Source organism: Narcine bancroftii, chromosome 1, assembly GCF_036971445.1.
Source record: "Narcine bancroftii isolate sNarBan1 chromosome 1, sNarBan1.hap1, whole genome shotgun sequence".
NCBI lineage: Eukaryota > Metazoa > Chordata > Chondrichthyes > Torpediniformes > Narcinidae > Narcine > Narcine bancroftii.
The window spans coordinates 125,968,564-125,995,514 of record NC_091469.1 but is presented as its reverse complement, the minus strand read 5'-3'; the positions used below and the strand labels follow the sequence as shown (position 1 = coordinate 125,995,514).

At 40.6% G+C, this 26,951-nt stretch overlaps 1 protein-coding gene across 1 annotated transcript in view; it reads right to left on the bottom strand.

The window, feature by feature from the left end:
• The window catches only part of LOC138763766 (cardiomyopathy-associated protein 5-like), an 87,846-nt gene extending 73,392 nt beyond the window's left edge, over positions 1 to 14,454 (bottom strand). The window contains exon 1 of the mRNA XM_069938484.1: positions 14,253 to 14,454. Within this exon, the coding sequence (XP_069794585.1) occupies positions 14,253 to 14,392 (140 nt within the window). The 5' untranslated portion in view covers positions 14,393 to 14,454. The remainder of the gene's footprint in view (positions 1 to 14,252) is intronic.
• Between the last annotated feature and the right edge of the window lie 12,497 nt (positions 14,455 to 26,951).

The window sequence follows — 26,951 nt, the reverse complement described above, 5'->3', positions numbered from 1 at the left end:
GAGTACACAAGGGAGTCACAGAGAGAGTGGTCCCTGTGGAAGGTGGAGAAGGGAAGAGATGGGAATATGTGTCTAGTGGGGGGATCACGTAATAGTTTGTGGAAATGATGGAGCAGGATGTGTTGGATGCAGAAGCTGATGGGGTGGTAGGTGAGGACAAATGGAATCCTTTCCCTGTTATGTGTAAGGGCAGAAGGGGGCAGGGCAGATACCCCTCAGCGGCCAGGTGAACACCTAGCCAATCTGCTGCAATGGCTGTGGGATGAGGGCCTCCCCCCAAATGTCTGCCTCTCTCATTGGGAAGTGAGTGCACTGGGCGGTCTGTCTGATTGGCAACATTTGCGGGTGTAGTCAGAAGGGACTGATGATGGCACCACCCTATTGGAATGGGTGATGATTGCGGTCTGTGCCAGGTTCCTTGCCCTCCTAGAATGGGGCCTACATGGCTAACCGCAGTGGCACACCATTGCCATGGGGATGGGTTATTAGGTAGTGGGTATTGATCATGGGCATCTACAGGGGCACCCCTGAGCACCACTTCCAGGGTCTGAAACGTATTTGGAAGTCTTATCACTCTGGCCACCCATTAGTGCACACCTTGCCATTGGCTCATTTAACTTACTCTGTGTCACCATTGGCCAGATGCCCAGCTCAGAACAATATAAAACATTGATGCATAGCACATTTCTTTCTCTCTGCCTCGTGGTCTAAGCCCCAGACATCGCTCCACACCAGGTCACTACTGTGGACGTTCCTGGAAGAGTTACGGGAAAGGTGTCCACTACACTTAAGCTGAGCCTTAGTACTGTGATAGATCAGAGCTTGCAGAGAGTTGCACCCTCGTTTGGTACTGTTATGAACTAACAACTCTTTTAATTATTTTAGGGACTAAAGAGACTGTTACCACTAACACAGGAACTGCAATGGTACATTCAAAATAATATTTTTTTTTTGTTAAACTATCAACAACATAACATTTCTTACTTATCTCTAAACTTAACCCCGCTATGCACAAATGTAAATGTATGTGTGTGTGTGGGTGCATAATTAAAATCCTACTCTGAAAAGTCGATCTTTAAAAGATCAACATCATTTTAGTCTTGCTTTAAGGTCTTAAATTCTGAGTTCAGAAATAATTATAAAGCATTATATCTTCAGTCTTTTTTACTCACAATGTGGCTATTTTATTCCACGATTCATAAACTGAGACAAGGGTTAAACAACTGTGGTTATCTTCTTCCACAATGAAGTCACAAACCAGACAAGGGTTAAATGAAGTGGACAATCAAAAATAGACCCAGTAGAAACCTGTCCTCTTTTCCAAAGAGACAGAAAAATTGTCTTCCTTATTTCAAAAGCCACTGATTCTGTATTCCCCTTTTCCTATGAGTAACAAATAACAACAGCACCAATTCTGTCTTTCACAAGGTTTCAACCCATGTGTCACAGGGGTTTTGACTTCTGTACTCTCCAAACTGAACTATTCCAAAACTGAACTCAAAATGTCTGAATTCGGTAATATATTTCTCCAAATCATGTATCTATTACATCATCACTGATGTGTGTCCCAATTCATGGAAACCACATGACCATCCATTTTATTTCTACCAAAATTCTTTACCTTTTTCAAAACCATTCCATATCCATAACAACCTCTGACCTCATCTCTGTTCAAGACACTTAAGTGGATTTGATTTAAAACAGATGGCTTCCTTCAGCAGTTCTTGAATAATCAAGACCCACTTGAAATCCATTAGCTCTGTCTCTCCAAGACAGGTTGACTCCGAGAATGAACACCCCTCTCAGAAAACAATGGATCTCTATAGATGTGCTGTGACCTGTGTACAACCCTGTACCAACACACAGCTAACTTGTTAAGAATACAGATATAATATTTTAACTATAATTTACTAAGACATATAGTTTAACAGTAAATTATAGGTTAACACAAATCCATTACAGTACAAGGAAATGAGATTTTGCTCAACAAAAATATATTCCCATTAAAAATAAGGGCAATAAGAGAGGGAAGAGTCAGCCTTGGTTAACTAAGGAAAGTATAAAATTAAAAGCTCATGTGTACAAAGTAGCCAAGAGTAGTGGGAAACTGAAGGATTGGGAAAGGCAACAAAGGACAACTAAATGGGAAATAAGGAAAGGGAAGAAAGATTATGAAGGTACATTAACACAAAATATAAAAATAAATAGCAAAAAATGTTATAAATATATAAAACAGAAGAGGGTGGCTGGAGTCAACATAGGTCCTTTCCAAGATGAGAAAGGAAGATTAATGAGGAAATGGCTGAGGGTCAGTACTCAGAGTGGAAGACATGTCCAGCATACCAAATTAATGGGACTGAAAGCAGACAAATCCCCTGGTCCTGATGGGATGCATCCCAGGATACTGAGGGAAATGGCAAGAGTTATAGTCGATGTATTGGTAGTCATTTACCAAAATTCTATGGACCCTGGGCAGCTCCTGGCAGATTGGAAAACAGCAAATGTCATGCCACTTTTTAAAAAGGGATGTAGGCAGAAGATGGGTAACTATCAGCCAGTCAGCTTAATGTTTGTAGTCTGGAAAATTCTTGAAGCTGTCATTAAGGATGAAATCGCGAGACATTTAGAATGAAGAGTTCTATCAGGCAGATGCATCATGGATTCAGAAAGGGCAGGTCTTGTTTGACAAACTTGCTGAAGTTCTTTGAGGATGTAATGGGTGCAGTAGATAGAGGGGAACAGGTTGATGTTATATATTTGGCTTTCCAGAAGGCGTTTGATAAGATGCTGCACAAGAGACATCTATAAGATACAGATGAATGGAGTTGGAGGAAGTATATTGGCATGGATTGAGGACTGGTTAACTGACAGAAGGTAGAGAATCGTGATAAATGGATGTTTTTCTGATTGGCAGACAGTGGTAAGTGGGGTGCTACAGGGGTCAGTGCTGGGCCCACAGCTGTTCACCATTTACATTGATGACTTGGAAGAGGGGACAGAGTGTAGTGTAGTCAAGTTTGTGGATGATACTAAATTGAGTGGAAAAGCAAATTGTACAGAGGATGTGAAGAGGCTGCAGAAAGATATAGCAAAATTAGGGTAGTGGGCAAAGAAGTCTGGCAGATGGAGTACAACGTTAGTAAATGCGGGGTCATCCACTTTGGTAGGAAAAATAACAGATTATTATTTAAATGGTGAAAGACTGCAGCATGCACAGTCCAGAAGGACTTAGGGGTGCTTGTGCATGAATTGCAAAACGTTGGGTTGCAGGTACAGCAGGTTATTAAGAAGGCAAAGGGAATGTTGGCCTTCGTCGCTAGAGGAATTGAATTCAAGAGCAGGGAGGTCATGCTGCAACTATACAAGGTACTGGTGAGGCCGCACCTAGAGTACTATGTGCAATTTTGGTCTCCGTACTTGAGGAAGGATATACTGGCCTTGGAGGCAGTCCAGAGGAAGTTCACTAGATTGATCCCGGAGATGAGGGGGTTTGACCTACGAGTAGACACTAAATCGTCTGGGATTATACTCAATCAAATTCAGAAGAGTGAGAGGAGATCTTATAGAAAAATATAAAATTATGAAAGGAATAGATTGGATTGAGGTAGGAAAATTGTTTTCATTGGTACATGAGACCAGAACTACGGAGACAGCCACAAGATTCAGGGGAGTAGTTTTAAACGGAGATAAGAAAAAAACTGTTTTTCCCAGAGAGTAGTGAATCTGTGGAATTCTCTACCCAGGAAAGTGGTTGAGATGACTTCATTAAACATATTTAAGGTTCAGTTAGATAGATTTTTACATAAAAAAGGAATTAAGGCATATGGGGAAAAGGCAGGTAGGTGGAGTTGAGTCAATGATCAAATCAACGATGACCTCATTGAATGGTGGAGCAGGCTCGATGGGCTGGAAGGCCTACTCCTGCTCCTATTTCTTATGTTCTTCTAAGTGTATTTGAAAGTCCCTATCTGTAGAGTGTGCACACATGCATGAGCTTGTAGAAGAAAGGTGGCTGCTGGTATCAAAGCCCAACTTGGGTCTGATATGAATGTCTATATAGTTGTTTAGTAGTAGAGAATGTGACAGTTCATGTTATATTTCACATTGTACATAAATATGTTTTATAGGATATAAATTGTGGCAGGTCTTTTAGTTTAGGTCACATAAAGATACAAATTCTTCAAAACAGATCTCATTTAAAATACCAGAGCTCTGCTCAAGCCAGACAGTCTAGGCTCCGAGTGCCTTTGCAAAAGCTTTGAAGAATGCCTATAGAGACTTCACAAGTAGGTGTTAATTGGACATGCTGTGGAGTAATGGACTATTGTTTTGGAAAGCAACAGATAAAAAACACTCAGAAGATTAGGTCTGGAGCCGCAGTCTGTCTGAGTGCAGTTGGGTGTTCTAAGAAGGTCATGTGGTTTTCTCTGAGAGAGTAAGCGAGAGAGAGAAAAAGAGAGAGAATTCAGTTCTACAGTTCAGCAGCAGCAGGAACTGGAACAGGACAAGCTGGCAAACTGGTGGAAAAACCCCAGTTTGAAGATGGGTTGTTTGTAACAAGGGGGAATTTTATGTTCTTGTCTGATTGTATTATCCTTTTTTAAAATATTATAAATAAAGTTTTCCAAAAAAAAGGAGAAGGGTTGTGAGTTCTTAGTTCAGCCTGGTCAAAGTCCTTGTAATCCATACAAAAAGAGAGGACTGGCTGCATAATGTTTCTCTTGAAATATAAGGGAAACAAAAAGGAACTCTGTGGTGAGCTGAAAGAAAGGGGTTATCTTCTTGAAAACCCTGATGGGGCAAGTTTCTTCGGCAAGACACTGAAGTAGCTGATCGGAGGGAATCAGTTTGTGGGTGTCCACTGAGCAACAAATTTCTGTCTGAAAACCAACAAGAACCTTCCTGAGCAGTAGCCATTTACCTTTCAAGCACCAAAGCCTGGTGAAAAATCACAAAATGTTAAATTCTGTGCACTGTATAAGAATTGCCTGATACCAGTGAACTTGGAGGAGTGAGAAGTGAGATTGGACTGTGAATCAAAGAACTTTTTTTGAACTTGTATACACATTACATAAACATGCGCTTAGAATTAGAAGGGGGTTAAGTTAGGTTAAGTTAATACTAATAAGTTAGAGTTTGATCCTGTTTTCATGTTTAAAGATAATTAAAAGCAACTTTTGTTTAAGTAATCATTTGTCTTGGTGAATTTCTATTGCTGCTGGGTTTTGGAGTCCACTGGGCTCATAACAAGTAATTAAGTATTGTTTAATGTTCTCCCCTGTTTGTCTCCTGCGTTCAATAAAGTAACCTGCAATGATAACACTTGTGTCCAGACTTCTCTCTCTCTGAACCCACCAAACCTAATACTTTTCCAAACACAACAGCAGCAAGATGGATGAAGTTGATGACCTCATCATGGGTGCATGGTGCAGAACTAAAGTAGTCATCGATGTAATGGAGGAAGAGTTGAGGTGCCTTGCCTGTGTATGCTTGTATCATGGATACAAGCTCATGCACCCATGATGAGCTCAACAACTTCATCCACTTTTCTGCCAGCTTCCACCCTGAAGTTACAACAAATATTGTGCTTCTAGACCAATCTGTGGGCTGTTGATTCGAAAACAATTCACTCAGTTAGGAGGAGGTGGGAGATGAGTTGAACATCTGCACGAAGCAATGGGGAACTACAGCAAATATTGTTGTTCATTGAGGAGAACACATTCTTTAAATAGGAGCTCAGAGCTTTATAAAGCAGCTTATAATATCTCAAGACAACACTTTATCCACAAATATTAATTAAAAATACATGTAGATAAAGATATTCTGTTGAAAGCATTATCATCAACCTGAAAAATTAACTTTTTCTTGCCTCAGATTTGGCCTGACCAGCGGAGCATCTCCAGCATTTTCAGTTTTTCTTCTGTTTATTTGTTTTAATCTCTTTTGGACCTCTTGTTTGTTTTTAAGAATAATTGGAATCATAAATTACGCTGTAGTGAAATGATTAAACCAGAGGCCTGGGGCAATAGTTCAGAGGCATGAGTTCAAATCCCACCTCAATACTTAAAGAACTTAAATTCAGGATTTTTTTGGAAAATATCTAGAATAAACAGCAGACAAGCTATTCAGTGATGGGCACTCATTCTGACTCCTTGAAAGGTTTTCCACCATTTGGAATGAGGCAGAAATGAGGAATGTGATAGAATATTCTCCACCTGCTATTGAGGGACAATAGCAGGTGGAGAACAATTTCCATGCAACTTAACATCATAATCATGAGAAGTGTCAAGAAAAAAGTTACTTGATTGTCAAGAAAAAATAGAGGTGGTGCAGTGATTAAGTTGTCAAAGCAGTAAAGTGGACTCATGGATAAAGAGTCCAATAATTTAATATGCCCAACAAAAACTCAGTGTGATCATAACAGTACATAACAATCAAATAAAACTGAACAGAAAACTTCAACATGCCAACATTGTGATTTGCTCAGATGACCTTGCTTGGTCTTGTGGTGTGTCTCGAGGTTCTAGCTCGGAAATAAGACAACACAACAAGGACTGCAGTTGACGCCGACTTTAATGAACTGGCTGCTCTCTTGTATATGTCAAGCAGACCCTGGCAGCCATGTGACCGAGGGGCGTAACCCTTGCCCCTTCAGGTGCTGATTGGGGTGGGATCGGCCCATTTTGCTGCAGCGTCGTCGACGGGTGTGATTTGTGCCACCCTGGGCACTGATTGGCCCTCTTACAATCTGTCGCCGGCAATTGGCTGGCAGAGCCCATTTTGCAGCTGCCAATACACCTCATGCAGCCCGCTCAATTGCCGTGTTCGAACAGCATCTTCTGTGTCGGCCTGCTGGCTGCTACAGCATCCCTCAAAAACATCTGGGTGCTGACTTCAATATTGGGAGGACTTACCCAAGTCAAACAACAAATTTGCAATCAAATAGTCTTGAGAAATATTAGCAGCATTGACCACTTGGCCTCTTGACCCTGTGTTCATTCAACAAGATCGGGCTGGTCTACTTCAAGCACTGTGTCTTGCCCTATTGCCTTTTTATTTTATTCCATTAAAATGCAGAAATCTATTAATCTCTGAGTACAATCATTGAATGAGCCTCTACAACCTTCAGAATTCCAAAATATTTACTGATCTCTGAGTGTGGGAATTTCATTTAGATTCTAATTGGCGTACCTCCTATTTAAAAAATGATCACCAGGTCCAGACTCCTCATCCAGGGGCTATATCTATCCTTTGTGGGCTCCTAAGAATTATTTTTAACATTTCAATGTTAAATTCTACAGAATAGAAGTTCAGTCTGCCCAATCTCTCCCAAATTACTCACCCACCATCCCAAGAATGGTTCAGATGAACCTTCGCAATGTTTGCTCTGTAGAAAATACCTTGGTTTTTTGGGAAGATTACCAAAATTTCATGGAATACTGCATATGGGTTCTCACTGCTACCTATGGGCTGAAGGTAAAGAAGCCTGAAGACCTGCACCTCTGGGTTCAAGAACAGTTCCACTCTGAGTTGCACACTGTCCTGGTTGAGTATCTTCACCAAGTTCCAGTGGTGTGGGGGATTATGGGTAAGGAAGACAGCCATTGCTCCCACATTGAGCCAATGCCGCGAACTGGAGTGGCACGTCACGGAAGCAACCCCCCTCCTCCGTTTGTGGCAGCAGCACATTGCTGGGGGTGGGGCTACTGACCAGGAGCGAGGTAGTTGACTGAAGGCCGAGGGGGCAACTGATGGCCGGGGAGTGGGGGGGGGTTCAGGGGATTGACGGCTGAGGGGGTGGGGGAGGGCATTTAGGAGAACTTTGAAACAGAAAGGGAAACTGACTGCATGATGAGTCACTCACCATGTTATTGCAGTGGTGGGATTCCCCTTAAATCAGCGGTTGGTGATTTATCAGGTAGGTCTGGCTGCAGTTTGAAAGGTGCATCCTGCCCCCACAACTCAGTAATCGCAACCAGGTCCCAGTAGGACTACCCGGGTGCTGAAATTTGAAAGCACCTACTAACATTTTACTCTCACCTCCAATTTCTTTAATTTCCCCCTATTTACATCTCCTTAGAGCAGATCAGCCACACTCACCAAGCTTCCACCAGCCTCTCTCAACCAGCATTAACAGCTTCTGGTATATCCAGTTTCTCTTGGTCTTCATGGCAGACGGACATCCTGATATTCTCCACATCCTTCCCCACAACTTAAAGAATGCACTTTTTCCAGATCTGGTGAAAGCTGATTCACATGAAATGTTACCTCAGAGGGGGTTCAGACCATAGATGCTACCTGATCTGGTTTTACTTCACATCTTACTTGAAATTGTAATTGTAGATGTTCACAGAGCTAAGCTAATGTGTTTGCTTAAACGTAGGTAATGTTATTAAGATTTCACAATGCCCTGGACTTCCAAAAAATCTTCCAAGGCTGAGTGGTCTCGAAGAGATGACACAATATAATGGTAATTGAGTATTTTCTCTCACTTCATCTCTGAAAGGCACTAGCAAAGATCCCTACCAATTCCCCTAATCCTAAAACAGGATGTTTTGAATGTGACGATATTTTATATGAAATAGAATATGTGCAAATACATTTCATTTTTCAAACTATTAATTCATCATTAATCCATGAGGTGAGAGTAAACCCTTTGCTGAATTGTAATCCAGCATTCTCCAAATAAATTCCAGTGACAAATTACTTCAGACTGATTAATTTAAATGTTTGGTCCAAGTTTATTTCTAAATTCTGTTTAGCTAGTATTAGGAATCCCATATGGAGGAACGGCATGATTTTTGAAAATAGGGAACACAGCAGCAGGAGTAGGCCGTTGGTGGGGGGTGGGGGGTGTGGATGTTGGACCCCATCCTGTGCCAAAGTGTCGGTGGGCTCTAGGGGGGGCAGTGGAGCAATCCTGGCTATGCTGAACCCCGATCAGACAGAATTGCTCATCGGGCCCAAGGCCCAATGTATTTTCGGGAGCTGGTTCGACAAACGAGAATTGCGGTGATTTGCACCGTGCCATTCCCTGACATGTTGAAGCAGTTCTTGTACAGGCTGCTCCTGCACACTTTCCACTTCCTTGCCCTTGTCACCCATCCAGATATGCCGTGTCAATTCACTTTACCACCCGGCAGTGACAAGGTCTCCAGTGGAGGTCTCTGCATGAAGGAGGCCTCCACATTTGCATCAGGGATGTGGGGTGGAGAGTTTTGCAATGGTGGTGTCGTGTAATCGCTTCCTGACTCAGTTCACCGACACCCCGGCCACCTGTCATTTCTGCGGCTGGGTGGATACAGTATACCACATGTACATTGAGTGTAAGAGGTTCAGCCCTTCTTCACTTACCTGAAGGGACTGCTCCTCGAGTTCTGGCTGCACTTCAGCCCCACACTCCTGATCTAGGGTCACCCCAGTGCAGGGGGGGGGGGGGTGGGGGACCCTAGATTGGGCAGTCAGAGGATCTCCTTGTGAGGTTGTTGCTGGGTCTGGCCAAGCTGTCCATTCACGGTCGAGGTGGCAGGCAGTCAGTCAAGGGTTCAGGGAGAGCTGACTGCCTGGCCATCTTTCAGGGTTACATCCGACCCATGTGGTGTGGAAGCGGGAGCACACAGTGTCCAGTGGGATGGTGGGCGATTTCCAGGAAAGGTTCCCCCCTCCCCCCCCCAGGGGATCTTAAATAAGTATAATTAGATTTTAATTTGAAATCTAAAGTGTATGTACCTGAGGGGCTGTAGTGCATTAGATATAGATCTATGTATAACTTGTGTTTTGTCACGTTGTTGTTGAAATAAATGTTTTGTTGAAAGAAAAGGAATAGGTCATCTGGCCTGTCGATCCTGTTCCACCATTCAGTAGTTCATCACTTATTTGAATGTGGAATCAGCCATACCTATCTGCCTTTTACCCCTTAACCCTTAATTTCCCTATATGCAAAAATCTGACTCTGTCTTAAATATATTTAGAGACAGCCTCTACTGTGTTATCATCGGTAAACTTACTAACCATGCTAACTACAATTCCAACCAAGAATTAATATAGAAGATAAACAACAATGTGCCTACAGCAAACCATCAGTCACAGGCCTCCAATCTGAGAAAAAAACATTCACTATCTTCTCTGCCTTACCGTTAAGCCAATTCTGTATCCTCCTGAATAAACCAGCCGTGTTCCTCCAGCATCTCAGTGTTTTTACTACAATCACAGCATCTGCAGCCTATCATGTTTCTCTCCGTATCCAATTGGCCAGCTCAAAATGGATCTCATACAATCTGATCTCCCAGACCAGCCTCCCATGCAGGATCTTGTCAAAGGTCTTGCAAAAGTTCATGAAGGCAATGTTAACACCCTGCTCTCATCAATCTTCTTGGCTACTTCCTCATAAAACTCAAAACTGTTTCCTGAGATGTGATTTCTCATGCACAAAGTTATGTCTAATTAGTGCATGCCTTTCCAAATGCAAGTAGACACCGTCTCTCAGAATCTCCTCCTGTAACTTATGTTAAGCTCACTGGGCTCACTGGTTTGTCCTTAGAGTTATTTTTCAGGCGCAACATTAGGTCACCCTCTTGTCTTCTCATACATCACCCATGCTCATGATGACATAAATATCTCTGCCAGGGTTCCTGCATATTTATTTCTAGATATCCCAAAATGTCCTTGGATGCACTTGAACAGGCCTCAGGGATTTATCTATCTTTTTGCATTTTAGCACCTTCTCTTCTGTAACATGGACTCTTTTCATGACATCACTATTTACTCCTCCACAGTAAACACAAATGAGAAATATGGTACTTGTTTAGGACTGCACCCAGCTCCTGAGATTCCACACATAGATAACGTTATTTTTCTATGTTATAGATTTTATATGTAATCTCTAATATATGGGGCCCTATGTTACATGTGTAACATTTCCTGGTTATGATGACAGGTCTCATTCTTGAACCATTAGTCAGTCTCTCTCACCACAGGCACAGCCTTGCCTGCTGAACAGTTCTAGTTTCCACCTTTCTAGTATTCATGCCTTTGACCCTGTATCCTGGTTGCTTTAAAAACGCAATGCTTGAGAAACTCAGCAGGTCAAACAGTGTACCCAAGTTTCTCCACCAATGTATTTTCACTTCATGTACACTTAGGTATGTGACAACAAACTCTCATACATTCATGCAAGATCTAGATTTCTCCACCCGAATCTCATTACCCAACTTTTATCAGGAAATGTGGCTATTGCGAATATAATTTCAGATCAATTTACCACAAGCAACCCTAAAGCATCAAAGGTGGGTGCAGGAGTCACAAAGTTAAATGATTGGAATATTTCAATATGATGGGTAACATAATTGGTTACCAGGGAGACGTGAATCATGACATCAGCAACTTAAGCAAAAGTGGATATTAGTAAAATAAATATGCTTCCTTGTACTATTATGTTTCGAACCAATGCAGCTTAAAGCTAAGGTGAAAGTGCGGATGTAAGCCCTCAATAAACATTTAAGTCATGGCTAAACTTAGATTGTTTACGACTGACATGTGAAATAGCCAGAAAAAATCCATCAAAAGCTTATGTGACCTCGAATGAAAGTTGAGTGGAAGGTAATATGTCAACACTGATATTCAGTCTGGTAATGGGACGACAGTGGTTCTCAACCTTTTTTGTTTCCGCTCACATACCACTTTAGGTAATCCCTATGCCACAGGTGCTCTGCAATTAGTAAGGAATTACTTAAGGTGGTATGTGGGTGGAGAGAAAAAGTTTGAAAACTATTGTTTTAATCGAACTTAATTGACTCGTTATGTGCACCGTTTCAGAACTCCAAAGGAAATGGGCTAATGACAATTTTTCTCAAGCGAAATATTTCAGTAACAATTAGATCTAGAGCAGCGATTCTCAACCTTCCTTTCCCACTCACATACCACCTTAAGCAATCCTATACTAATGACAGAGCACTGATGGCATAGGGATTACTTAAAGTGGTATGTGAGTGGAAAGAAAAAGGTTGAGAACCACTGGACTAGAACCAAAGCCATAGCTATCCCTGTGAACCTCTGATTGAACATGTTTACATTTCATATGAAGGATAATGTGAGAGAAGGGCAGTATTGGTCAAAGATGCTTTTCAAGAATAATTGGAAACAAATGAAATACATTATTGATCACACAGATTACAATTTAGCAGTCTGTCGCAGTCCGTTCAATGTTTTGTAGGAAACAGTAAAATATTATGAAGTATCCAACCAGCACCAATGGACTAATGGACATAAATAGATGCTTTGGCATCAATGTGGCTGTGTCTACTGAAGGACTCACACAACCATTCTCAAGTATATGATTTAACCAGTCACAGTTAAACTAAAACTTTTATTCCTTTAAAATCTTATTAAATGAAAAGACATTTAATTATACTGAAGTAGTAATTCAGTAAGTATTATGAATGAAGAGTGGACAATTACAGCACAAAAAAAAAGGTGGTGGGAAAAGTCGAGATTCCGCTCTACCGGACTACCCTTCTTCAGGAAATAACAGTGCAAAGATGTCCTGATGCCAAGCCTCAGTGAAAGGGCTGCTGAGTATCTGAGTCACATCTTGTGATAGAGAAGCATAAAGAGAAAAGGCCATGCTCCGTGAATTCGGATGAATTAATGCTCCGTGAATTCGGATGAATTAATGCTCCGTGAATTCGGATGAATTAATGCTCCGTGAATTCGGATGAATTCATGCTCCGTGAATTCGGATGAATTCATGCTCCGTGAATTCGGATGAATTCATGCTCCGTGAATTCGGATGAATTCATGCTCCGTGAATTCGGATGAATTCATGCTCCGTGAATTCGGATGAATTCATGCTCCGTGAATTCGGATGAATTCATGCTCCGTGAATTCGGATGAATTCATGCTCCGTGAATTCGGATGAATTCATGCTCCGTGAATTCGGATGAATTCATGCTCCGTGAATTCGGATGAATTCATGCTCCGTGAATTCGGATGAATTCATGCTCCGTGAATTCGGATGAATTCATGCTCCGTGAATTCGGATGAATTCATGCTCCGTGAATTCGGATGAATTCATGCTCCGTGAATTCGGATGAATTCATGCTCCGTGAATTCGGATGAATTCATGCTCCGTGAATTCGGATGAATTCATGCTCCGTGAATTCGGATGAATTCATGCTCCGTGAATTCGGATGAATTCATGCTCCGTGAATTCGGATGAATTCATGCTCCGTGAATTCGGATGAATTCATGCTCCGTGAATTCGGATGAATTCATGCTCCGTGAATTCGGATGAATTCATGCTCCGTGAATTCGGATGAATTCATGCTCCGTGAATTCGGATGAATTCATGCTCCGTGAATTCGGATGAATTCATGCTCCGTGAATTCGGATGAATTCATGCTCCGTGAATTCGGATGAATTCATGCTTCGTGAATTCTGATGAAGCATCTGACTTTCTCTTGTGGGTGCTAATACTCCAAGTTTTACTGCACATTACCCTGAAAAGTAATTTCTCACCTACTGGTTGTTCTAGATCAGTGGTCTTAAACTTTTTTTTCGCTCACATGCCACCTTAAATAATCCCTGACTGACCGCAGAGCATCTACGGCATTCTAGCTGCTCTGTGGTTTGTAAGGGATTACTTAAGGTGGTATGTGAGTGGGGAGAAAAGGGTGAGAACCACTGGAGCATCATCTTCCACCCAATCCACTTTACAGTCAATTCATGTTACAGTTAATTCATGAAATCGTGGCTCTGAATTAAAAGTGGTAGATGTTACAACTTTGATCCAAACATCCGCTTAAGAGGAAAGAAAAATCTGCCACGTTTTTTATTGTTACTGTCCAGATCAGCGACCCGTTGCTGTTTGGCAATTCCGTCATTACGAAGTACTTGGTACTCATTTGTCCTTGGGTTAACTTGTCTGTCCAATAGAAAGTTCCTGCCTGATCGGGTTTAATCACATTCACAAGTCAACTGACAGTTTATTTTGCTTTCAGTCGATCGCGCATGGGAGGGGCAGAGATGAGATGGTATCTGGTGTCCAAGTCACTTTAAATAGCCAGCCGTGCAAACCCCCGCACTGCCAAACTGCAGGCGAGATCAGTGAAAGGAACGAACGCAGATCTGCACGGAATCACGTTTAACCCCGACTCGCTACATTGTTTCACAGCACCGGCCAGTCTGCTACATTAGTCCGAGCAACGTCCCGCGTCTGAAATCGCCCCCTCAACCTTCTCTCGAAATTCCGTTACCTTTCTCCAAGTTCTTCCTCCTCGTCAGTCTGCAACACTCCGCCTTCGCACACTCCATCCTCCAGCGAACAGATTTCTGCCTCCATTCGATCCGTTTCTGCAGAAATGCAGGCGTCTAAGTTTCCCACGTTCGCTTCCATTTCCTTTCACGCCGGCAGTTTAACAGAGAGATTCTCGAAGCCCGGGCATTGCGGAGCCCAGCTTCCCTGACTCAGGACAATCTTTAAATAGAAACATCGCCGCCAATAAGGACTTCCTTTTATCCTCTGAACCCACCGTCCTCTGGGTCCTAATGTCCACAACAACCCCAGCATTACATATGGTCACGACAATTGGCACATTATTCATCGGGAGAGATCATTCTATTCTTCCCATTACTTCTTGATGTGAACTCATTGGCGCTTTCTTATGACCAAGTTACCAGGTCTCTAAAAAAGTACTTAATTGGCTGTAATCCCTCTGCCATCAGTGCTCTGTCATTAATAAAGGATTGCATAAGGTGGTATGTGAGTGGGAAAGGAAGGTTGAGAACCACTGCTCTAGACCTAATTGTTACTGAAATATTTTGCTTGAGAAAAATTGTCATTAGCCCATTTCCTTTTGAGTTCTGAAACGGTGCACAAAACGAGTCAATTAGGTTCAATTAAAACAGTAGTTTTCAAACTTTTTCTCTCCACCCACATCTTTCTTTGGCTTGGCTTCGCGGATGAAGATTTATGGAGGGGGTAAAAGTCCACGTCAGCTGCAGGCTCATTTGTGGCTGACAAGTCCGATGCGGGACAGGCAGACACGGTTGCAGCGGCTGCAGGGGAAAATTGGTTGGTTGGGGTTGGGTGTTGGGTTTTTCCTCCTTTGCCTTTTGTCAGTGAGGTGGGCTCTGCGGTCTTCATCAAAGGAGGTTGCTGCCCGCCAAACTGTGAGGCGCCAAGATGCACGGTTTGAGGCGATATCAGCCCACTGGCGGTGGTCAATGTGGCAGGCACCAAGAGATTTCTTTAGGCAGTCCTTGTACCTTTTCTTTGGTGCACCTCTGTCACGGTGGCCAGTGGAGAGCTCGCCATATAACACGATCTTGGGAAGGCGATGGTCCTCCATTCTGGAGACGTGACCCACCCAGCGCAGCTGGATCTTCAGCAACGTGGACTCGATGCTGTCGACCTCTGCCATCTCGAGTACTTCGACATTAGGGATGAAAGCGCTCCGATGGATGTTGAGGATGGAGCGGAGACAACGCTGGTCGAAGCATTCTAGGAGCCATAGGTGATGCCGGTAGAGGACCCATGATTCGGAGCCGAACAGGAGTGTGGGTATGACAACGGCTCTGTATACGCTTATCTTTGTGAGGTTTTTCAGTTGGTTGTTTTTCCAGACTCTTTTGTGTAGTCTTCCAAAGGCGCTATTTGCCTTGGCGAGTCTGTTGTCTATCTCATTGTCGATCCTTGCATCTGATGAAATGGTGCAGCCGAGATAGGTAAACTGGTTGACCGTTTTGAGTTTTGTGTGCCTGATGGAGATGTGGGGGGGCTGGTAGTCATGGTGGGGAGCTGGCTGATGGAGGACCTCAGTTTTCTTCAGGCTGACTTCCAGGCCAAACATTTTGGCAGTTTCCGCAAAGCAGGACGTCAAGCGCTGAAGAGCTGGCTCTGAATGGGCAACTAAAGCGGCATCGTCTGCAAAGAGTAGTTCACGGACAAGTTTCTCTTGTGTCTTGGTGTGAGCTTGCAGGCGCCTCAGATTGAAGAGACTGCCATCCGTGCGGTACCGGATGTAAACAGCGTCTTCATTGTTGGGGTCTTTCATGGCTTGGTTCAGCATCATGCTGAAGAAGATTGAAAAGAGGGTTGGTGCGAGAACACAGCCTTGCTTCACGCCATTGTTAATGGAGAAGGGTTCAGAGAGCTCATTTCTGTATCTGACCCGACCTTGTTGGTTTTCGTGCAGTTGGATAATCATGTTGAGGAACTTTGGGGGACATCCGATGCGCTCTAGTATTTGCCAAAGCCCTTTCCTGCTCATGGTGTCGAAGGCTTTGGTGAGGTCAACAAAGGTGATGTAGAGTCCTTTGTTTTGTTCTCTGCACTTTTCTTGGAGCTGTCTGAATAAACAACTAAGATACAATACAATACAAAATGCAGGAAAGAAAAAGCTGTATTAAAAATAAAACAATGATACAGGAGTTGGGCAAATGGGCTCACAAAGTTTTAGATTAAAACAGAGGAGTCATCAAGAATGATAATTGAAATAAAAAAAGAAACAGACACTCTAGTATAGAAGCAAAAAGAAATGAACAACACTTTTAGACAATATTACACACAAAACTATACAAATCAGAATTACTAGGAGATGGGAATGAAATGGAAGAATTTTTGTTGAATGTTAAACTTCCAAGGCTAAAAGTGAGAGAAAGGATAGAATCAGATACTCCCTTCACAAGGGAAGATATCGAAAAGGCCCTGGGCACCCTACAGGCTAATAAATCATCAGGAGAGGATGGATTTCCATCTGAGTTTTATAGACAATTCAAAGAATTATTAATGCCTTTGCTAATGGATGTCCTGGACCAAGCTGTGGAAACACAGACCCTTCTGGAGTCATTCTCAACTGCCATTATTAGTGTTACCAAAAAAATAGGGATTGACAAAAAACTTCATCATACATACCAATACAACAGTGTTAATAAAAGGCACTTATATTGATCAAGCCAGAAGGTATGTAATGGCACATTGTAAAATTTATGGAGAAAAATTTACATTTATAAATATCCCTGTTAAATGCTGATTATAAGATACTAGCAGAAGCATTGGCTAATACGTTAGGACAATACTTTCAAAAGCTGATACAAAAGGACTAAGCAGGATTTGTTAAAGGAAGGCATTCCTCAATAGTCTAGGAAGATTATTTAATATTATACACATGGCTAAATCTGAACAAAACCCAAGTATTAGAGTCTCCCTAGACGTGGAAAAAGCATTCAACTATTTGGAATGGCCCTTTTTATTTAAAACACAGGAAAAATCTGGTAATAGGCTAAACATTTATAAATTGGATAAAAACTTTATACCATAAACCACAAGCTAAAATTATAACAAATAATCAGATGTTGGCGGTGTTCCTCTCAAGTAGATGGAGCAGACAGGGATGCCCCATGCCCCAGTGCTTTTTATTTTGGTGATTGAACCGCGGGCAGAGATGATAAAAAGGGACCTGAACATAAAGGGTTTCAAAGTCGGGCAAGAAAAACACAAAATCAGTCTATTTGCCAATGATGTGCTATTGTACCTTTCAGAACCAGGTAAATTGTTGGAAAAATGCTAGAAAAATATGGAAGAATATCAGGCTACAAAATAAACATGGATAAAAGTGAGTTAATGCCATTAACAAATTTTGAATATGAAATATACCAAAAAGGAAGTAAAATTTAAATGGAAAATGGATGGAATAAAATATCTTGGAATAGCAACTGACAATAACTTGCAAAATCTGTACAAACTAAATTATGTTCCTCTTCTTGGGAAGATAGAAAGAGACCTACAGAAATGGAGAGACCTATCAATTACTTTAGTGGGAAGGGTTAACTGCATAAAAATGAAAGTGATGCCAAAACTGCAATACCTTTTTCCAATCACTGCCTATTCTGTTACCTAAATACCTTTTTAAGTTACTAGAAAACCAGATTAGTCAGTTCCAATGGAATAATAAGGTACCAAGAATTGGATTGGAAAAACTGACTGAGGACTACAGGCTGGGAGGACTTAGACTACCAGATTTCAAAAAATATTACTTCTTCACTGAAGACAAATCCTTGTCTTGGGTTCAAATGGGAATATACTCAATGAAGGAGGAGGAAGCAAAGGATTTTATCAATAAATGGTTTCAAATCACTAAAGAAAAAGATTAATATGTATGATTAGAACATGGCAAGAAATTAATGAATGTATAAGGAAAAAAAGGGATATCAATAAAAGCCCCATTTTGTGTAAAAAAAATGTTTTACTGCCTATGAACATGGGTAATAGAATATTAAATTTGTGGTATGACAAAGGAATAAGATATATTAAAGACTGTTACGTGGAAGGAACTCTTGTGTCCTTTCAACAATTTAAACACAAATATGGAGTAGCCAATGGGACCTTCTTCTGTTTTCTCCAGCTTAAATCATTCTTAAGAAAAAGATGGGAACCAGCGTTGACCCCACCTGAAATTAGTGAAACTGAAAGAATGGTCTGGATGGGGAATACATCCAAGTTTATAACAATAATGTATTATGCTTTCAGAGCCAAGTGCAAAACCAGGGTTGCAGAAGTCAAGGGAAAGATGGGAGTCTGACTTGGGTGTGATGATTTCAGAAAGCTGGTCGGATTGGTGTATGTACAGTATGACATTAATTATAAATTCAAGATATAGACTGGTTCGGCAATATTTTTTACACAATTTACATCTTACCCCACAAAAGGTACACAGATCAAAAGCCAAAATTTCAGAGATGTGGTTCAGATGTGGGATTGAAAAAGGAACTTTTCTCCATACCACGTGTTCGTGCGTGAAAATGATGCCATTTTAGCAAGAAATGTCAGAAAAATTAACCAGGATAATAGGAGTGGCCTTCACGGGGATCCAGAGTTATATCTAGATTGAACCTGGATGGTTGCAGCTGCCAGGCAGCAACTCGACGAGCTGCATGTACTTCCTTGCATCTTTTGTTCTCAATTTTAAATGTGTTCCCTAATCCTTGAATTATTTGTTATATTTGCCCACTAAAAGCTTTTTAAAAAGCACAGTACCGAGAACAAATATGTTTTCATGGCAATCGTCTCTTCTGCATTGGGGAAGCACATTGGGGAAAGCAAACACAGTGAATGGCTGCTTTGCTGAATACCCGTCGACATGGGTGATTCTGAGTGTCACTTTAATTCTCCATCGCATTTCCATTCTGATGCCTCTTCACACCATTGCAACACAGCCCAAGATAAGCTCAAGGAACAGCTTCTGATCTTCTAACTAGGCATGTGACAGGATCAGGACTTAACATTAAATTCAACTTCAGATCACCAGCCTTTCCACTTTTCATCTTATGCTGTCTTTCATCAATGGCTTAATCTGGTATCCAGCAGTTTTGACATTTAGTGGAAGTAAAACACAAAAACCTGTAGACACCGTGGTTGAAGTAAAAACACAAAACTGGAGAAACGCAGCAGGTCAAGCAGTGTCTTTTATATAGCAAAGGTAAAAAAACAAAACCAACATTTTGGCATCTTGATGACGAGCTCTAGCCCGAAATGTCGGTTATGTATTTTTACTTTTGCTATATAAAGAACACTGTTTGACCTGCTGCGTTTCTCCAGTTATGTGTTTTTACTTGCTATTTAGTGGACCTGCTGCAATCTAAACATTTGATGGTAAATATGCAACCTTCACATAAATGCTGTGGGGGAATTTTGTGAGAGGTGGGTTGTCCATCTTGAGTCAGCAGTAATGTCATGTTTTAAGTCTATCAAGTCTGATCTTTTAAAAGACATTGGCAACAACCCAGTTTATCTTTTATACTCATGATAATATTTGTGTTTATTCACCAAGACTGTTGAAGTCAGGTTTTATACAATTAAGCTTAAACAAAAACCTATCCCCATTTGCATGAGAGATGGTACTTCCTCGATCTTTTGAAAACTATTGTTAGGGCCTATCATGCTTACCAATTTTTTCATATCCTACAGCACAGAACAAGCCCTTCGGCCTAACTTGTACATGCCAATCAATTTGGAATTCTGGGCTTAGTCTCATTTTCCTGCATTTGGTTCAGACTCTTCTAAAGCCTTTCTCTCCATCTATCTTCCTTAAATGTCTCTTGAACACCAAAATTGTGTCAGCTTCTGCAGTTTCCTGTGTCATGTTTTCATGAGTACAAGGGTGTAGGATCATCTTTTGTTATTTTTTTTAGAGCATGGCGAAAGAAGGGATGTTAATTTAGAACTTATTTCTTGTCTTCTTTTGCCAATATGCCCTACAAAACCATACATGACTACATGATTCTCTATTTAGGGTGCAAAATAGTAAACAAGCAAAGGAAACATTAAATATGAATTACAAGACACCCAGACCCTCAAATCCACTTTGCAATTCCATAAGATCATGACTGATTTGATTCACAATTCCAGTTACATGTTATCATTTCATGCCTTTGATCATGCTTTAAAGGGTGACCTCATATTTTTAAACAGTGACCCCTTTTCTAGATCATCCCCTCAAGGAAATATCCTCTCTACATCTACCTGTCAAGATTCCTGAAGAACTTGCATGTTTATTAAATCCCTTTTCATTCTTTTAGATTCCAGCAGATTTGGGGGGGGGGGGGGTGGGGCATCATTAACGTAGCAGTTAGCACAGTGCCAGCGATTCGGGTTCATAGCTGGGGATGTCTGTAAAAAGTTTCTAAGTTCACCCCATGACTGCATGGATTTCCTTCAGGTGCTCTGGTTTCCATCCACCCTTCAAAAATGTACAGGGGTTGTACATTTAAATTTAAGATACAACCCAGCCTATCCAACCTTTCCACATAACCCACAAATCCAGGTTTTAGTCTAGTGAAGCTTCTCTGAACTGCATCTAATGGATTAAAATCCTAAGAGACATATACATCGTACCCTATGTAGTCTCAGCATTGCCTACCTCTTTAATTTTTTTCATAGTTTCTCTAGCAATAAGCAATCATTTTCATTATCCTTCCTAATCCCTTGTTATAGATGCTCACTCGCCACTTGCCAATCATGCATTATGTTATCTAGGTCTCGCTACACATCAAAGCTGTGTAATTCCATCCTATTTAGATAATCTGTATTCAAATAGTGCATTGCAGTACATATTCTTGAGAGTTTGAAAGTCATTATTCAAGAGCAGCAACTACACTACCAACGAACCAAATGCAGAAGGTAATTTAAGAGCAAGATTTAGCAATAAAATGATAACAGATACAAGAGAGTGTACAGTGGTAATTAGAGCAACAAACAAATTGCTGGAGGAGCTCAGTGTGACGGGCAGCATCTGTGGAGGGAAATGGATCATTGAAGTTTTAGGTCAAAACCCAGGACAAAAGACTTATCTGTTGAGATTATATCAGTTAATGGAAATGTTTACTCTGGGAAGAGGTCAATTTGCTATTCTTCAGATTACATCTGGGATGCCTGCATTGATAACTTTTCATCTGCAAAATGGTTAATTAAACAATGTAATTTTCTTTGGCTTGGCTTCGTGGGTGAAGATTTATGGAGGGGTATGTCCACGTCTGCTCCAGGCTTGTTGGTCACTGACAAGTCCGATGTGGGACAGGCAGGCATGGTTGCAGCGGTTGCAAGGGAAAATTGGTTGGTTGGGGTTGGATGTTGGGTTTTTCCTCCTTTGTCTTTTGTCAGTGAGGTGGGTTCTGCGGCCTTCTTCAAAGGTTGCTGCCCACCAAACTGAGGCACCAAGATGCACGGTTGGAGGCGAGATCAGCCCACTGGCGGTGGTCAATGGGGCAGGCACCAAGAGATTTCTTTAAGCAGTCCTTGTACCTCTTCTTTGGTGCACCTCTGTCTCAGTGGCCAGTGGAGAGCTCTCCATAGAACACGATCTTGGGAAGGTGATGGTCCTCCATTCTGGAGACGTGACCCACCCAGCACAGTTTGGTCTTCAGCAGCATGGATTCGATGCTTGCGGACTCTGCCAGCTCGAGTACTTCGATATAGTATTTGTCATACTATATCAGTGCAGATCTGACCAATTTAGTTTATCAATATTAGTATTTAGATGTGTCTCCCAATTTTGCCTGGACCTAATATCAGTATCTTTCAAGCTAACGTTTCCAGTATTAAGGTCCTAATTATACTCAGCCAGCCACATTGTTCACGTGTCCTATGATATACTCTGGGCTCAAACACTTCATTCTGAGTCTGTCATTGAAAGAAATTAAATTATAGTGCAACAACAAAAGAAGCAGGGAATGACAATAGAGAGAGTGGCTTGAACATAAAGTGCATCATATTATCCTGAGATGCATCAAATCTGGATAGTTATTTGTGGTTTGATTTGACTCTGGATGGAGTTAGATATATTTGACAAGCTCTGACAATGTTTTGAGTTGAGAGAATTATTAGGTATTGGTCATTGCCAAGATGTAGATAGAGATAAGAGGGTTATCAATGAGATGTGGGCATATTGGAAAAGGAACAGCAAGGCTCAAAACATTCAGCCTTTGGACAAAGGTCCCAGGAGTGAGAATGTGGATGTTCCAAATTCAAAGAGCTTGAAGTGTGATGTCTGAGCACTTTCCAGACCACATTGGTAATTGGAGAATGGTTCTGATTTCATTGGGTAAGAATGTTCTGCAGTCCTGGGAAGGAACATGATCAGCCACCACTGGAAAAATGGTGGTGCAGAACTTGGATCAAGTAACAATGGAGGACCCAGCACAACCTCAACTGAAATGTTGTGAATTTTTTTAAACTCTTGCTTGTTTTAAGGCTCACATGCAATATGCACTATGTATTAGACTTAAATTAGCAGGCTAAAATTAAATCATGAAATGTAACATTAAAAATATAATTACAGATAGTTTCCAGTTAATCAAAAATACATATTTTACTACGTTTTCTGCCAAGATGTACAGCAAACAGAAAAAAAAGCATGCAATTAAAAATGTTCTTTACTTTGTATGATCAAGGCATTCAATAACCAATCATTCAGTTTACCATTTGATCACATTTTCCAACTCAAGACCAAGGGTTAACTAACAGCCTTAAAACAAGAAGAGTTCAAAAAATTCACAACAGTTCAGTTGAGATTGTGCTGGATCCTCCATTGTTACTTGATCCAAGTTCTGCACCACCATTTTTCCAGTGGTGGCTGATCATGTTCCTTCCCAGGACTGCAGAACATTCTTACCCAATGAAATCAGAACCATTCTCCAATTACCAATGTGGTCTGGAAAGTGCTCAGACATCACACTTCAAGCTCTTTGAATTTGGAACATCCTCATTCTCACTCCTGGGACCTTTGTCCAAAGCCTGAATGTTTTGAGCCTTGCTGTTCCTTTTCCAATATGCCCACATCGCATTGATAACCCTCTTATCTCTATCTACATCTTGGCAATGACCAATACCTAATAATTCTCTCAACTCAAAACATTGTCAGAGCTTGTCAAATATATCTGACTCCATCCAGAGTCAAATCAAACCACAAATAACTATCCAGATTTGATGCATCTCAGGATAATATGATGCACTTTATGTTCAAGTCACTCTCTCTATTGTCATTTCCTGCTTCTTTTGTTGTTGCACTATAATTTAATTTCTTTCAATGACAGACTCAGAATGAAGTGTTTGAGCCCAGAGTATATCATAGGACATGTGAACAATGTGGCTGGCTGAGTATAATTAGGACCTTAATACTGGAAATGTTAGCTTGAAAGGTACTGATATTAAGTCCAGGCAACATTAGGAGACAGATCTAAATACTAATATTGATAAACTAAATTGGTCAGATCTGCGCTGAAATAGTATTACAAATACTATAAATGTCAGATATACATTAGTTCAATTTTTAAAAAAAATCAATTATACCTTACACCACAAAAGTTAAATAAATTGAAGTCGATGTATTAGATCAATGTTTTAGATGTGCTCAGGAGATAAGTACTTTTTTATCACATTCTACTTGATCTTGCCCCAAAGTTAAATCTTTTTGGTCAAACTTGGTGATTTATTTAAAACGGGTCATAAGAATTAAATTTCCACAAAACCCAATGTTATTTTTATTAGGTAATATTGAAAGAATAAGACGCAAATTAAAATTAACTATATACCAAAAAGAATTTCTAAAGATTGCCTTAGCAGTAGCATGAACATTATTAGCAGTAACATGGAAATTGGATATCCACCTGGGTATGGAGCAATGGAACACAGAGATGCATAGCTGTGTTCCTTTGGAGATCATTTATAATCTAGAAAGTAGGATGTATTTTTGAAAATTTGGTGCCCATATTTACAAATTGAGGGAATTCATTTATAGACCTTTTTCTTAACCTTCGAATATCAATTATCTTCTTGGACATATTAAAAGATACAAATGACTAATGTCGTGTGGTGAGGTGGGCCTTCCGGCAACCAGATTTCTATTGTTTTCCTTCTTTCCTTTATTCTTTTTGGGTTTTTTTTATTTCATTCTTTTCTTCCTTTCTTGGAGTTTGTTTAGTTGGGGTTTATATCATTATGTAATGGATTCAATATTAATATTTGATTATTGTATTTTGTATGCCTACATTTACATGGAAAACTTTTAAATAAAAATTTTAAAAATGAAAGATACTGATATTGATTTGCTCATCCTTCCTGTAAATTTTGCAGATTCTGTAGAAATAGTAAAGAAATGCAGTGGATTCCTGAGCATCTCTAGTCCAAGACTTCTCAGGAGAATTTGAGATGTATTAAGAGTGGGGGCATCAGGAACATACAGAAGCCCAGTGAAACAGCATTAAGAGCACACCATCTCACAAATAAACTCCCTACCCACCCCATCATTTAATTCTTCAGTGGAATAGATGTTGTTCCCACTTTGGCCTCATTCGCCACTCAGAATTAGCAAAACTGGAAAGGAAGCAACTCATTCTCAATCCCAGAGGGCTGCTTAAAGACTTCAATTTAAATCAATGTAGAATCTCTCAACTTCTGTATACTTTTCAATACACAACACAGATTGTGAGCTCTGCCAACTTTATTTGGTTTGCTGAAATAAACTGGAAGCCATTTTATCCCTAGTGCTTGATGTTTGCCATTGGTTAAAATTAAAAAGGAGCATTGATTACTTATGCAGTGACTTCTAAATATATTTATTGTTTAATTTTTCTTTCACTGAATTCAAAGTAGTGTTGAATATATTGTGAACATGATTCATATTTTCATAATGAACATTGGAACCATTGCAGCAACTTTAAACTGTCTTTTGCAGCAACTTGAGGCAGGCCATTTTCAGTTGTATTGGAGGTAGCCACATGCCAATCATTGCATGATTTCTTTGGTACCTCACCCCACCTAAAGCCCTCCTACTCAGTGTGCAAATTGCCTCATTTCACACACTCAGAGGCATACTAACAAGGTCCATGATTTCTAAAAAACTGTTCCATTGTTTTCCCAACATTTTTAGGTAAATAATGAAATAACACAGGGCAAAATGTGTTTGTGAAGGAATTTATTGTCAGAGCATTGCAAGTTTTAAACTTGATGAAGCAAGTATTGCTTGACTATATTTTTCTGTTGCATTTCATGTGCTCTTTATAATTAGTTTGCAAGTTTCAGCTGTTATCGTAGGACCTGGATGCAGAAGGCCGAGATTTTTTTTTAAAGTTGTGGATTAAAAAGGATAACCAGCCTCTTTCAACATTAATAAGACAAAGATTATCATCAATTTAAGGTGCGGGGCAGAGTCCACAGCTCTGAACATATTAGTGGCAATGAAGTCAAAATGTAGCCTCTTTCCCTATCCATTCAGAAATCTGATGGCAGAATCAACCATGGTTACTACCTCACCTCTTCTTTTGAACTTATTTTTAAAATGCAAATTATAGCAATATTTGCTGCAAAGCAACAAATTTCACCACGATAAATTCTGATTCTCAGCTTCAAGTTTTTAGGAATAAATATCTCCAATGATAACATGCTTGTCCCAAGTCAAGACAAGATGGTTAAGAGAACACACCGATGCCTCTACTTCCTTAGAGGACTAAGGAAGTTCAGTATGTCCAATTTGTCCAACAACTTTACCATCAGAAACTGGATGCAATAGTGTGGAATTGGGTGCAACTCTGCTCAAAAATCAGAAGGTAGTGAATGCAGCTCAGAACATAAACTGAGCTCCTCTCAGAAAGACAAATCAACCAACATACTATACTGCAGGACCTATCACACCCTAGACACACACTCTTCTCTCATTGGAGAATGTGAAGAGATTGCTGATAGGCTTACAGAGAGTCCACACCCGTGCACACCCCCCCCCCCCCACCCCCCCTCGGCCATCAGGGTCCTGAATGAATCCCATAACAGTGCTATCACACTACCCTTGCTTGGTGCAAAATTGATCTTCCTTTGTGTTGTAATCCTATGCTCGGTGAATTGTACTCTTTATATAGGTGTATGAATGTTTGTCTGCTTGCAGAAGAACCCTTCTCTCTGTACTAGGCATTTTATAACAAATAACTTGAATGCTTTCTCCAAATTTTTTAATTTATGAAGGGGGTTAAAAAAAAGCTTTTGAATTCATTGTCCATATGAATAACAGAATCATTAGGGTTGTCAAAAGGAAATTGGATTGGCACTCATGGGCATACAATTTGCAGAGATACCGGAAAAGAGTGGGAGAATGGAAATTATAGTTTTGCTTTCAGAACTGGCACAGACTTAATCAGCTGACTTTTGTGCCACGATTCCCTAATTAGACTGGCCAGAGGTGTAGGAACACACCTTCCCTACCCAATTTAGTTACTATAAAGTTTCACTGCCCACCCAAGCAATATTATGTGTTAATTATAGTGCATCTCAACAAATATCATACTTCAGAAGTCATCTTCAGAAATGCAATTTTGCTTTGGATATTACAAAACATTGTTATAATCCTTATAAAAAAGCAAAGTGAATCATCCAATTAATAACACTTAAACAGTGTAACAAATATTTTTAT